Below are 13,585 nucleotides of genomic sequence, written 5' to 3' on the forward strand. Positions count from 1 at the left end.
CTGAAACTCTCTTGACTACTATTTTAATGTAAGTGAGCATGGGAGAGGTAGTAACACTGGAAAAAAACACACATTAAAGAGATATTATGTAAAGAGAAAAGGTAAAAAAATTAAAGAATATTACTTGTAGAATGATCCATTCACTTCATGATAAAAGGAAATGATCACTTCCTAGGTCACAACAGAGGAGCAGTAAAGTAACACAAGATGGAAAGAGTAAAATACTGTTTTATGTTTAAAAGAACATGAAGAAAGAAACTGAACAACACAGTACAATTGTCAACCACTTTAAAAGCTCACCTGGGGAGACAGCATTAAATATACAGATCTTGTTAGGAATCAATAATGTCAGGTGTTATTCAATATATCTTTTCTGATTTCGATGACATATTTTGGTGTGGGGGATATCTCTGAAAACATCCAATTCTAAATTCTCTAATAATCTACTTCAACCCTACACTATTATATACTGACTGTAGGGAAGCAGCCAACAGAAAGTGAGCAGAGGTGAGTAAACCCAGTATTGGGCAACGTAGCTTGGGTGTCATATCGCTACTGCTTTGTCAACTCTTAAGGCAGCAGTTGCAATCTACCTCTATCTCAGGAAGCAAATTTGTTTTAAAAGAAAGAATATCATATACTATATTCTTAGAAAACTGACCAGCTGGAAGAGTATCCAAGAAAAAAGCACAGGAAAAGAGAGACTTATTAGGCATAAAAAAAAAATGGAGTTTAAATATTCAAAGCCAGTTTCTTATGGAAAAAACAAAAAACAAACAAACAAAAAAAAAAAAAAAAACCCTGAGGGCCAAACATGAGAAGGCACATAGTCCTAGTTTACATAAGATCTAGAATTTGGGGGCCTCCCTCAGTGGCACAGCGATTGAGCGCTGGGCTGCGAAGCTGCCTGCAGCATCACACTGGTTTGATCTCTGGCCGCCAGCGAGGGTCCCACATGGTGCGCAGACCTCTCCTGCCGTGCCCGCTGCTCCCCTCAGCAGTGTATTTTGGTCCATCTGCCTGTTCTATTCCCCGCTCTGGCTCTGGTGAATTCTCTCACCTCCCCCCCCCCCAACGCTTCTAACTGTACCCAGTGCTTGTATAAATAAATATTTAAAAAAAAAAAAAAGATCTAGAATTTGGGGCCACCCTGGTGGTACGGGAGTTAAGTCTCAGCGCTATTACCTGTCACCACTGTGTCCTGAGTTTGATCCCTCACCAGGGAACTGACCCACATATGGCACAGCAAACCTCTCCTGTCTTGCCCGCTTCTCCCCTTAGCAGTGTATTTCGGTAGATCTGCCTGTTCTGCTTCCCACTCTGGTGAATTCCCTCACCCCTCACACCTCTAGACTACACCCCAATTCTTATATGCATAAATAAAAATAAATCTTAGAAAAAAAACCCTAGAATTCTGTCCTTTTGGTCTCTAACTTTGCATTCTTTTCATTACACATCACTATCTTCTCTTTCAATGATGTCTCAGTAGACTATCATTAAAACAATTTGTATTTAATAAAGACACTAGGCAAACAGGTCAGATGTGTACGTGACGTACAGTTTGTCTAATGACCACATTAGAACAGTGGTAGAGTCACTACTCCACTTACCCAAGATCACACATGTCTTTCAGCCAGAGTAAGATGTAAAAGAACCCACATCTTTTCACTCCCAACCCTACCTGCTTTGCCTTCATAGAACGACAAAATTTTAACTAAAGTCCAAATCCTGAGGTAAAAAAATGTTTTCTTCACAGACACCAAAGCCAAATTCAGTTCTGTTTCCAACAGATATTGTACATAGGAACCCCATACTCGTCTTTTACTATTGGGCCCATAGTGGGTCCTCTGTAGTTCCAAACTTTTATAGGGTTGCCTATCTTTTTCAACTGCTAAGTACTCTAAAAAAAGATCCTGTGTCCCCTAAACCTCATCATATCCAATTCATGTAAGAAAAATGCGTGTTAGAGATAAGCACATCAAACATCCATTAAGCCTACTGTGTAGTTTTAGAATTTTTCTAATTTAATAAAGTACCATTACTTTATATTCGTTAATATTTTACAGTATAGAAAATTTTTCTATATAACTTTTTAGTACTTAAAATTTAATGTATATTCTAATTTCACTCTGTAATCTAATCTCACTCTGTAATCTCATCAAATCTTAAAGACTTTGAGAGTGAATTTTTTCATATGAATGCTTTAAGTATAAATACAATGCCACGTCATATAAAAAATATATGCTCTAAAATTAAGTGAAATTTTGTTTGTTTTTCCTGTATTCTTGCTAGGACATTCTATTTCAACTATATCCAGTCCTTAAAATAACTTGGAAAAAATCCAATATAAACGAATCTAATCAAAACAAACTCAAAGGGTCATATTAGCAAAGAAGCACACCTAATGTGTATCGTTTACTCCAAGATCTATTGTAGGATAGTATTTTAAAAAGGTACCTATAAGAAAAAAGGATCATAATATAAATGTGGTATATTTTACAATATGAAATAAATTCTTGAATTTAAAAAAAAAAGCTAAAAACAATTAAATGACAACCAATTATTTCAAACAGCAAAACTATAATATTCGTTTCCATCAAAAATTGTGCTGTAGAAGTCATAAATAAATGGGGATAGCAGCTACCTGGAAAATGTTCTGAGAAACTTACCATCATTTTGGCTCTTGCCTTTCATCTCCTCCTTCCACGATAGGATGGTGTTCAGAGGAACATAGTCCCTTATGTATTCTTTGCGTCTCTCCTCTAAGGTCATCTTCAGTAAACGTTCTTGCAAAATAAAAGCAGAATCCCAATTTGTATTTAACTTTTAAGTTCAGGAATTGTTTTATAATTTAAATAGTAATCATCTTAAATTAACTAAAGAATTGGTGTGGGCTTGGGAACACCAAAATTCAAATCTAATAACTACATATTTGAATATTAAAAAGTGTCAAATTAACTCCACATTAGCAGGGTAAAAAGAAGGAATACCCTGATAGTATGAGAAAGAAACTCTTTTAATCAATATCTACTGACAGGCTACCATGTGCCTGGTGATATGTTTATACACTGCAAGTACAAGGTGATCCTTGACTTTGAGGCTTCATAAGACAAAAGAGGAAATGGTAAGATACAAAGTAATACCTACAAAGGTAAAATGCAAAATTGGGAAACAGTTGTACCAAATGTTAAGAGCACAAAATAAGCAACCACAAGATAATTAATTTTACAATGCCATCAACTATAAAAGCACACATTCATTTTATTACCTTATGTAGGTGATATAAACAATACTTTAAAAACACATCCTAATTAGGGAAATTTAAAATACATTGATTTTGGTGTATTTTTCCTTTTTTAATTTTATATCTATTTTACATCATTCTTCCTTTTTATACATGCTTTCTCCTCAAAGGTGTAGTCCCCGCAAAATTCCCATCACCAAATAAAATATATTTTTAATGAATCATAGAATTAATAAAAGTTGCTGTCATTTATAAAGACCTCACTGTGTGCCAGTGCCAGTTATTCTTATTGAAATAATTTTCCCAACAACTCAGCATAATTGCTAGTTTCCCTATTTTGCAGAGTAAATAAAGCACATCAAAGTTCAGTGAGAGAGCTTTCCATTAAAATCCATTCAGGTAGGCCCATACTATACTGATGTCTCTGGAAAAGCTACCCAAAACAGATGATGTGCATGCAGACTTATGAAGGACAGATAAAATTTTGCATGAAGTGGTAAGAAGTAAGGATAATTCAGGCTAGTAGAACAACTTAAACAAAGATAAGAAGACAAGAAGCTATATGCTTTGAGGAGGGAAGTAGCCACAAAAGTGAAAAGTAGCTAGAAACTTAAGTTAAAATGAAAATGTATAGAAAGGTGTATACTACATATCTGTATCATAGAAAAGGGGCCATGTATATTCAAAATTGATTCTATATATTCCAGAAGGTACATAAACAATCCAGTAGAATACAGACGGATAATGTAAGAAATTCTGTTTCTTTTTTATCTAAATTTATTTTAATCCAAAGAAATAAATAAGATTTATTAATACTCAATTTACAAACTAACAGTGACATCCTCATTCACTCTATATTTCAGCTGTTAGGTATCCTACATAATACCAAAGTCTCCACAATGTAGAGACATTGATGGCTGTACTCTTACCCTTCAAATTTTTCATCATTTTATAAGGTAATTTGGTTTCAGTTAATAGATTTAAGGGTAGTATCTAGTTTTGGAAAACCTAAACTTCACAAAATCATCACTTTAAAAGGTTTTACACGCAAAAAAAAGTGCAGATGTATTAATGTAAGCACAACTGAACAAGAAATGGGAAGCCAACATTTTTCTCTGCTCCTAAAGCTGGCTTTTCTTAAGCCACATTAGGAAAAAAAATAATTAATCATCTCTGAGGTATTCAAATCACAGTAATATAGTACTTGAGGGTCAATGCTGCATTAAATTTAAGATGCCTACATGATATTCAAGCTGAAATGAAGACTCAGAGACTCAGAATAAAGATCTAGTCTAGAGATTTCTGAAATTACAATATAAACTCCTAGTCCTATAGAAAGTTCACAGAAGAGGGCAGAGGACCAAAGCTCAAAAAAAAAAAAAAATTAAAAGGGAACACAAAATGAGGAAAAATGAAATAAAAAGTAAATACGGCCCTCCCCTGGTGGTGCAGCAGTTGAGCGCTGGGCTGTGAAGCTGCCAGCAGCCTCTGCAGCACAGGTTCTATCCCCAGCCACCGCCGAGGGTCCCACATGGCACGCAGACCTCTCTTGCCACCCCGCTGCTCCCCTCAGCAATGTGTTTCATCGGTCTGCCTGTTCTGTTCCCTGCTCTGGCTCTGGTGAGTTCTCTCACCCTCCCCGCGCTTCTGACTGTACCCAGTGCTTTATAAACAAATACATAAATCTTAAAAAAAAAAAAAAAAAAAAAAAAAGAATGAAAAAGTAAATACCATTGGGAGGTCACGGTAAATCAAGATCCCAGTAATATGGAAACCAGCAAAGAAAAGAGTTGTAAGCAGAAGAGAAAAAAATCTTGTCCGGAAGATCACAAAGGGATGGATCACCAACAGAAACGAAACGAGAACAAAGTGATTAACAGAACTGCCTGGGTTCTAATTCCAAATCATGCAAATCTATGTGGTTTTAGACTACATAGATTTATATTCAACTTCTTTTTGAGGTAAGTTAGTAGTTATTCTCCCCACTTTCCAGATGAGGCTACTAAGACAGGGAGGTTGAATGATTTGAGGTTCCATGCTAATAAGCAGTACAAATAAAATGCAAACCCAGGAAAAGGGGGTTCAAAGATGTTAACATCATAAATTACCTCATAAGGTAGTTCTGAGAATTAAATGAGAGAACCCACATGAGGTATTAGAATAGTGCCAAGCACACAAAATGAACTCAAATAGTAACTATTTACACATTAGTATCATCACCATTGTTATTTAAAACTTTAGGATATAGTTTCTGTAAAGTACAACCAAGATCCAGACCTTGAGGGACTAAGGGAGGAATGGGGGGGGGGAGGTAAAAAACAACTCCAAGAGAAAGCCTGTGGAAGGAAGGCTACTTTAGGGTGGAAAAGGCTTGAACATTGTTACAGGCTAAGGAGAAGAACAGGCTGAAGGCGCTAGCAAATCAAACATATCCAGAAAAGAATAATGACCTAAGATCTCAAAGACTCTAGCAAAGGAGATGAAGAGCAGCAGCAGAGGGGTTAAACTTAAACTTAGGGGTTAATCTTAGCAGAGGGGTTAAATCAAAGATAAAGGACAAAAAAATATAAAACAGACAAATAAGACCAGAGAGGCAGACACTAGGGTTACTCATGCTATATAACATGTATTTGCTCCATGAATTACAATGGTAATGTCACCTGTTCAGTATAGGAGGATGGGATCTTGTAGGGACAGAAGCCTGAAGGAAAGAGTAAATCTGGAATAATCACCCAGAGGAAGAAAAGGGACTAGCTACTACCAAAGCACTACTTTAAAAAAAGCTCAGAGCACCAACATAGACAAATTACAGCATCACTAACCACGCTGAAAGATATTATGAAGAAGTAGCCTTCTGTTTTTGTAAATATCAGAAGGTGCACACAGGAATGTAACGTGGCCTCTGGCATTCCATTTATTTAAAAGTTTTTTGTGGATACTTAGTACAAAAACAAGATCTTTAGGACAATAAGATAAAACAATACGATAATTTACATTTCAGTACTTGAAATAATACACATTTAGTGGTTTTGAAGTAGAACTCACAATAGGTCATTAAGTTTAAAGTAAGTGGACTTGAGAACTCCAAAGTCGTATGTTCTTTTGCATTTATTATGCAATTAATAGTTGCAAAAATACAATACCATCCTCTCCAATGCAATGAAAGTAAAAAGGTCAACATCCTATCTGCTTCTTTATCCCCCCTCCCCCCACCATCAGCTTGTTTAATACTAACTACTGTGCTGGAAATCCTTAGCTCTTTCTTAATGGCATATTTTTAAATATCCCAAAAATAGACACCCAGATAAAACAATGAAACATACATTAAAGTATTCAAGCCACAGTAACTTTTCTCTTTAATATTAAACTAGTTGTGGACAAAAGACAGTTACTTTGTTATATGTCTTCTTTAAATGTGCATTGCTTCTTTACTTAGAAAATACTAATTTGGTTATATTTTTCCCTTTAGACACAAAAGAAAAAAAAATCAAGCCGTTAATGTCTGAAATACCTGCTTGTCTGTCACAGCCTGACTGTAAATGTTAAAGGAAGGATCCATTATAACACTGTTACTTTAGCAACATTATCTATTATGGCAGAAGAGTGGTTAGGTAATCGCTATAATTCCAACCATGATTTACCTATTGAAAACTTATCTTCATGTCTTCCGCTATTTTGTCTTCATTATTATCAGTAACACTAAACATTTCAAGGCCCTCAACAAAAATGGCATAAACGGTATTTCAAAGCTTACAAAGCAAATCTTTGTTCAAAGTGTGTTGGAAGGAAAGAAACTACTACTGCAAAAACAAAATTATTTTACACTACTTTATACAGATTATTATTCTCAACAGCATTTGTTTTATGACACCCCAAGTTTTATTTTCTTATATGCTAAGTCTTTAAAACATAACAATGACATGCAACCTAATCTTGCACTGTTTAAAGCCCATTTTAATTGGGTTATGTTTTTAAATTTTCCCAGTAAATTTGTAAAAAAAAAAAAAAAATCCATCCTCATACACTGTTTGAAATAGGCCCTTTATAAGGGATTCTTTTTCCACATTTATTCACTTTCCTCAATCCAATGTTTGGACTTCGTGTTTATAAAATCCAGGACTCACAATAAAAATCTACCGATTTTAAAGAGCTATTATCAGGGAAATGAAAATCTACAAATTTTAAAGAGCTATTATCAAGAAAATGAAAATCTACAAATTTTAAAGAGCTATTTATCAAGGAAATCAACTTTCAACCCAGTCACCCATCTATCCTCCTTGCATAAAAATGATGGGACACTTAAAGATGCCCACTACCCTCCCTCACTCTACCTCACCCTTTATACACAGGCTTAGTGCCTCTCAGCAGCTGCAACACGAGTACTTTCTGCTACATCTCTGCACAGAAGTTTCAAAAGATGCGAACGCAAGAAATACTACAGAGACTCGAGTTTTACATTAGAATATTATCTAATAAGGATGAGAGAGCGCGCGCGAAACAGGGGTGGAGCGCACACTTTTGTGTCAGTGCCACCTCGATTCCAGCTGCTTTGAATTAGCCTAGAGATGCACAAAACTCAGGGGTGGGTTCATTCACAGAGTGACATCAATCTCACGACCTACTCCGAGCAACTTCAGACGATGAATGAGGACGCAACAGAGAGAAACACCCTGCAGAGAGACACCCATTCAGACTTCTCTGGAGGCACGAAACCTCCCGGACAAGAAGCTCGCTTTAGGCTTCCCGGAGAGTTCCAGGTTTCAGCACACACACTGCGTCTCAGGAGGGGCCCTGGAGAGGTGGTGACCACCCGAAGGTGGAGGCCACCTGCCAGCTGCGGGGCGCGCGGGGAGTGCCCGAGTGAGGGTCAGCGACGCGCGGAGGCAGCGCTGCAGCTGCAGCCCAGGTGCCAGGCGGCGGCACGTGCGCGGGGACACCCCGGCCAGGCGGGCGAAAGTGCCGGCTGAGGCGCGGGGAGCGCGTGGGAGACCCGAGCAAGTTGTGCGGCGCCCGGGAGCGGCCGCGCCGGGGTCCGAAGGCGCGAGGGAGGCGGCCCGGCGAGGCGCCGGCGGAGGGGCGTGCGCCCACACGTGCGCGAGCGGCAGGTGCCGGGGGCGGCGCGTGCACGCGGGTGCGCGGGCGTGTGCGCGTGTGTACACACGGCCACGCGAGGGAGGCGGCACCGGCCGGCCGGGCGGGCGCGAGGCGGGAGCTCGGGCGGAGGGCGCCGCGGCACACACGGCCTGACCCCCGCCCCCACCCCACCCCCTCCCCGTCCCCCCAGGACTCGACGGGCCGGTTACCTTTCTCCTCTCTCCACACCTTTTTCTTCTTGTTGCTGGGGTACATGTTGCCGTGGGGGTGGCTGGCTTTAAGCTGCAAGTTCCCCAGGCTCACGGGCAAACAGGGTGTGTGTGGAGTGGGAGGGTGGGAGGGGGCACTCGGGAGGGAAAAAGTGAGAGAGGCTCCGCGTCCCGCGCCGCTCGCTGCTCTCCAGTCGCCGCCCTCCTCCCTCAGCCCGCGCTCGGCTTCGGCTCCCACCCGCCTCAGCCCCGCAGCGGCCGCCACAGCAGCACCTCAGAGCCTGTCAACTAGGTCACGCCTCGCGCTAACCTAACACCCGCGCAGGCCCCGCCTCCCAGCCGAAAGCCAGCGCCGGCTCCCATTGGCTGCACCGCCCGCCGCTCTCCGCTTTCCAGTCACCGGGCTCCGGGACTTGGACGCCAGGGCGCAGGCGCAGGCGCAGGCTCGGGCCCGACGCCGAGGACGTTGGGGATCGGGAGGGGGAGGAGCCAGAAGGCGAAGGGGCAGGGGATAACCTCGCGGCGGGGGCGGGGCACGGAGGAGACGCCTGGGAGGAGAGGGAGGTGACTGGTGCTCCTCGTAATATCGCCCTCTAGGGGGCTGTGAGGGCGTGGCCTGTAGGGCCAGGTGTGGTGAGAGACCTGGGAGCTGGGGTCCGGAGACCGCCTCAGGGAGTACAAGGTGTGGAAGTCCGAGGATGAAATAGGAATTTTCCTTATTCACTCTGTGAATTTTTTTACCAGATAATCTGAAGCTTTATTCTTGGTAAGCAAAGGCAACCTAAAGAAGCGGCAGGATTGGGGAGTGGTTCCAGACGGTGTACAGACTGGTCCTGGCCCGTAGGGTAAAAATTACACATTTCCCTAGAATTCGGTGAAATTTGGAAAGAACAAAGATAACAAAGAACTGGACTACTCAAGTGTTTTAAAGAGCTGGGAAATAGTTGGGCACCAATATGTTAGACTGGAAACAAAAGTCTTGCATGAAAAGCAAGTTGAACATGAGTGTTAACAGCACCAAGTCATCTTATCTATCATTTTATTCCTCCCCCACTTGTTTTCAATGAAGGCGCTAGTCCGAAGAACTGTTTGATTCTGGGTAATACAAATTTGTCGGTGTTCCAGTTGCACCATAAGACTAGGATGACCTAGGGTTCAGAGGAAATTTGGTTATCTCCTCCACAAATTTATTGCGTTTCTAAATATCAGACGATTTACAAGGCTGATTTGATGGGTGCAGTAAATCCATATTTGACACTTGGAATGCTATGTTATATGTTTTGTACTTAAGCCAGGTAAAAACAAGTAATTATTTGGAACACATTTTTTAAATAATAAAAACAAAATGGAAGAAAGGGAGGACCTATTGAAAACTGTAAAGCATGAAATGTTTTGAAAGACAGACCTTGAAAGTGGAGTATAGATATGAGGCATCCAGGAGGGGAGAGGGAGGAAGAGGTGACAACTGGGCAGTGAAGGGCACAAAGGAATATGGTGATGGAAGTGGGTGCTTTGGTGGTGGGAGAACTATAGTAAGGGGAGAAATCATATATTGTCCAAAAATTAAATTTAAAGAAATGAAATGTTTTGAGTAATAGGATGCTTTCATTGTCTCTGTTGTTCATTTAATGCATGAAATATATAAATGTTTATGTGACTGAGAAAAGTAAGGAAGACTTCAAGAAGGAAGTAACATTTGAACTAGTAATTAAATCCCATTTATTGATACTGGAAATAAAATGAAGACTCATTCAAGACACTTTACCAAGAAAGATTTTTTAAAAAATGGTTACAGAAAAGTTTTTGGGGAGAGGATGAGGAAGATAGAGAAGATAAGGGTTTCATGGGATAGTTAGGGAGAATAGCAATATTATTAATAACATTAGGCAATACAAGAACACTTGCACTTTTTTTTAAGATTTATTTTTATTTTATTTATACAAGAACCAGAGTGCAGGCCAGATGTGCAGGAGGGTGAGAGGATTCACTAGAGACACAGCAGGGAACAGAACAGGCAGAATGACGGAAATACACTGTGGAGGGGAGGCGCGGGCAAGACAGGAGAGGTCTGCTGCACCATGTGGGTTGCTCCGCGCCTGGCGGAGATCGAACCGGCACTGCAGAGGCTGAGGACAGCTTCATGACGCTGCACTTAACCACCTGCGCCACCAGGGAGGCCCAACATTTGCAGATTTTGTGGAAGATATTGAGTTCTTATTTTAAAATTCTAAATATAAGGTGTCTCACCTTGCCTTCTGTTACAACAGGGAAATTGTTTCCGCTGCAACCTAGTACTAACCCTATGCTTTCTTAGGAACATTATACTACTTATTCTTTCTCTTGTACCAACTCAGAGAAGTTGATCTATCATCTTTCAGACTTCCTCAAGTCTCGCCCTTGCTATAAAAGAAAAATTTTTAAAAAATGAAACCAAAAAGCCCCTTCTTTTTCACAACCTCTTCCCCCGCTACTTCTTTTTAAAAGGTAGTTAATACCTGCTGTATCAATTTCCTTACATCCCACTTCTGCCCTTTTCTCTCCTCTAGTTGGGTTCTAGCCTATCAGTCAACTGAAATAGTTCTTGCTAAGGTGATCAATGACCTTTGTGTGCAATTTCATGGACATGCACCAGTCTTTCTCTTAGAAGATCTCTCAGAAGAATTTAACACTGTTAACTTTTCATTTCTCCTTGCAGGATTCATTTCCATTTCCTAACCATTTTGAATTTCTTCCTGTCTGGGTGATCCTTTTCAGTCTTCCTTTTCAGCCATTACATCTTAGAGTTTTTTTATGACTCAGAACTAGGCCCTTGTCTCTTTATAGTTTTTCTTGGAATGATTTAAGTCTGTACTTATGGTTTCGATTCTGACACTGATTATCAGCCAAGGACAGTTGTGTACCCCAGAGAACACTGGCATTACTGGTTGTCACAACAGGGCAAAATATTACTGGTATCTAGTGCCAAGGATACTACTAAGCATCCTACAAAACACAGGACAACCACCAAAATAAAGAATTATCTGGCCCAAAATGTCAATATTGCTGAAGATGGGAAACCCATCTTCACTCCAATGGTTCCCAATTTTCTTATGTAAAGAAAAATTTTCTTCTTGAGCTTTAAACCTATATATGATACCTTATACTGGATCTCAACTTTAAGATGTGGTTTTATGTACTGGTTAAAAACCATCTAAAGCCAAATCACCTGGACTCAGATCCAAAGTTTACCATTGCTAACTAATGAACATTGGCAAGTTATTCAAATTCTCTGTGTCTTGTTTGTTTTTTAATCCATTATTGTATAGATGAGGATAATGTAGTATTTGTAAGATTGATGTTAGGACTAAATGAGTTAAAATATATAATGGACTTCAAATAGTTACTAGCATATAGTGGGTATGATAGAGATGCTCACTAATACAATTTCTTCTCTCATGGTCTCTCATGGAAATACAAGAAGACTATTTCGCGGCTTTCCTTTGAAGTTAGTTAGGACATGTGACTACATCCTGAGAGGATTAGAGGACAAAAGTGATTTATGTTTCTTCCAGGCCTGATCCTCAACCCCCCTGTGCATCCATCCATATTCTCTTTCCTTTTTACAGTAATCTCTGAAGTGGCACCTCAAGAAAGAAGGAGCGGGCCTCCCCGGTGGCGCAGTGGTTGAGCGCTGGGTTGCGAAGCTGCCCTCAGCCTCTGCAGCGCCGGTTTGATCCCTGGCTGCTCCCCGTCCACTGGAGGAGGGTCCACATGGCGCGCAGACCTCTCCTGCCGCCCGCTGCTCCCCTCAGCAGTATACTTTGGTCCTTCTGCTTGCTCTGCTCCCTGCTCTGGCTCTGGTGAATTCTCTCACCCTCCCACACTTCTGACTGTACCCAGTGCTTGTATAAATAAATAAATAAATAAATAAATAAATAAATCTTTAAAAAAAAAGAAAAGAAGAAGGAGCTTAAATTTCTGAGTCTCTGCTTGAGAGAGTATATCAGGTATCCAAGGAGTATCACATCAAGCTATGCATAGCTTTGGCACTTAAAGGGTATTTGTCTAGCATTTAGTATTAATTATTCTGATAATACCATTATAATTCAGAACTGATAATGTGTCAAAACTACCTGAAATGTACCATAAACTATACTGAGCTGATAATCTTCCCCCTGTACTTAGACTTTCTCCCAGTGTTCTCTATTTTGATGACTCCATTACCATTCAGTTGCATAATCTAGGAACCTAAGCCACCAAACCTGCTACCTCTTATAACTTCACTCATTTTAAATTAATTGCTATATCTCCTCAATTTTTGTCTCCTATATAAACTTGAATTTCTCACCTTCCAAATAGCACTGTAGTATGCTCAGTCCAAATTTCACTGTCTCCCGTATCTACTTTTGTCCCTCATCTGTCCATTCTCTACCCGGTATCTAGAGTTATATTGTCAAATATTATAGTGTCATCCCACCCATTGTAAAACATTCAATAGCGGTCTTTGCTATAGACTGAACTGTATTCTCCAAAATCATATGTTGAAGCCCTAGCCCCCAGTTTGATTATATCTGGATATAGGATTGTAGGGTAAGGTAAAAGTATTAGGCTTTTCTGCCCTCCTGCCATTAGGATAGATGAGGGAACCCTGTGGTCCTGAATGCATGCCTGATGGCGGCACCTGAAGTGGATACACCTCAGCTGACAGACTGAGTTTATAAGGGCGGCATCGCGGGGACGCCAGCAGAAGCCAAGAATGAACGGAAGGTGATGTGTCTGTAAAGATGTCTTTGATGTGCATATCACGTAGTGTTTCGCCTATATCTCCTTCTATGTATTTTATGGTTTCAGGTCTTATGTCTAGTTCTTTAATCCATTTTGAGTTGATTTTTGTGTATGGTGTGAGGTTTCTGGACCTACTAAACATAGAGCTTCCATATGATCCAGCAATTCCACTCCTAGGTATTTACCCAAAGGACACAGAAACATCAGTTCCAAAGAGCACCTGCACCCCTATGTTTATAGCAGCACTGTTTACAATAGCTAAGCTTTGCAAACA

General features: G+C 40.4%; 1 protein-coding gene across 5 annotated transcripts in view; it reads right to left on the reverse strand.

Annotated features, from left to right (window-relative positions):
* MACROD2 (mono-ADP ribosylhydrolase 2) overlaps nt 1-8,673 on the reverse strand; it is a 1,913,210-nt gene extending 1,904,537 nt beyond the window's left edge. For all 5 annotated transcript variants that reach the window (XM_054696174.1, XM_054696171.1, XM_037494392.2 and 2 more), the window contains exons 1-2: nt 8,548-8,673; nt 2,670-2,786 (exon numbers count right to left, since the gene is read on the reverse strand). In XM_054696174.1, the coding sequence (XP_054552149.1) occupies nt 2,670-2,786; nt 8,548-8,593 (163 nt within the window). In that variant the 5' untranslated portion in view covers nt 8,594-8,673. The remainder of the gene's footprint in view (nt 1-2,669; nt 2,787-8,547) is intronic.
* Between the last annotated feature and the right edge of the window lie 4,912 nt (nt 8,674-13,585).

The sequence above is a fragment of the Talpa occidentalis genome, unplaced genomic scaffold (assembly GCF_014898055.3).
Source record: "Talpa occidentalis isolate TD23 unplaced genomic scaffold, MPIMG_talOcc4v2.1 talOcc4.10, whole genome shotgun sequence".
In the NCBI taxonomy this organism is placed as follows: Eukaryota; Metazoa; Chordata; class Mammalia; order Eulipotyphla; family Talpidae; genus Talpa; species Talpa occidentalis.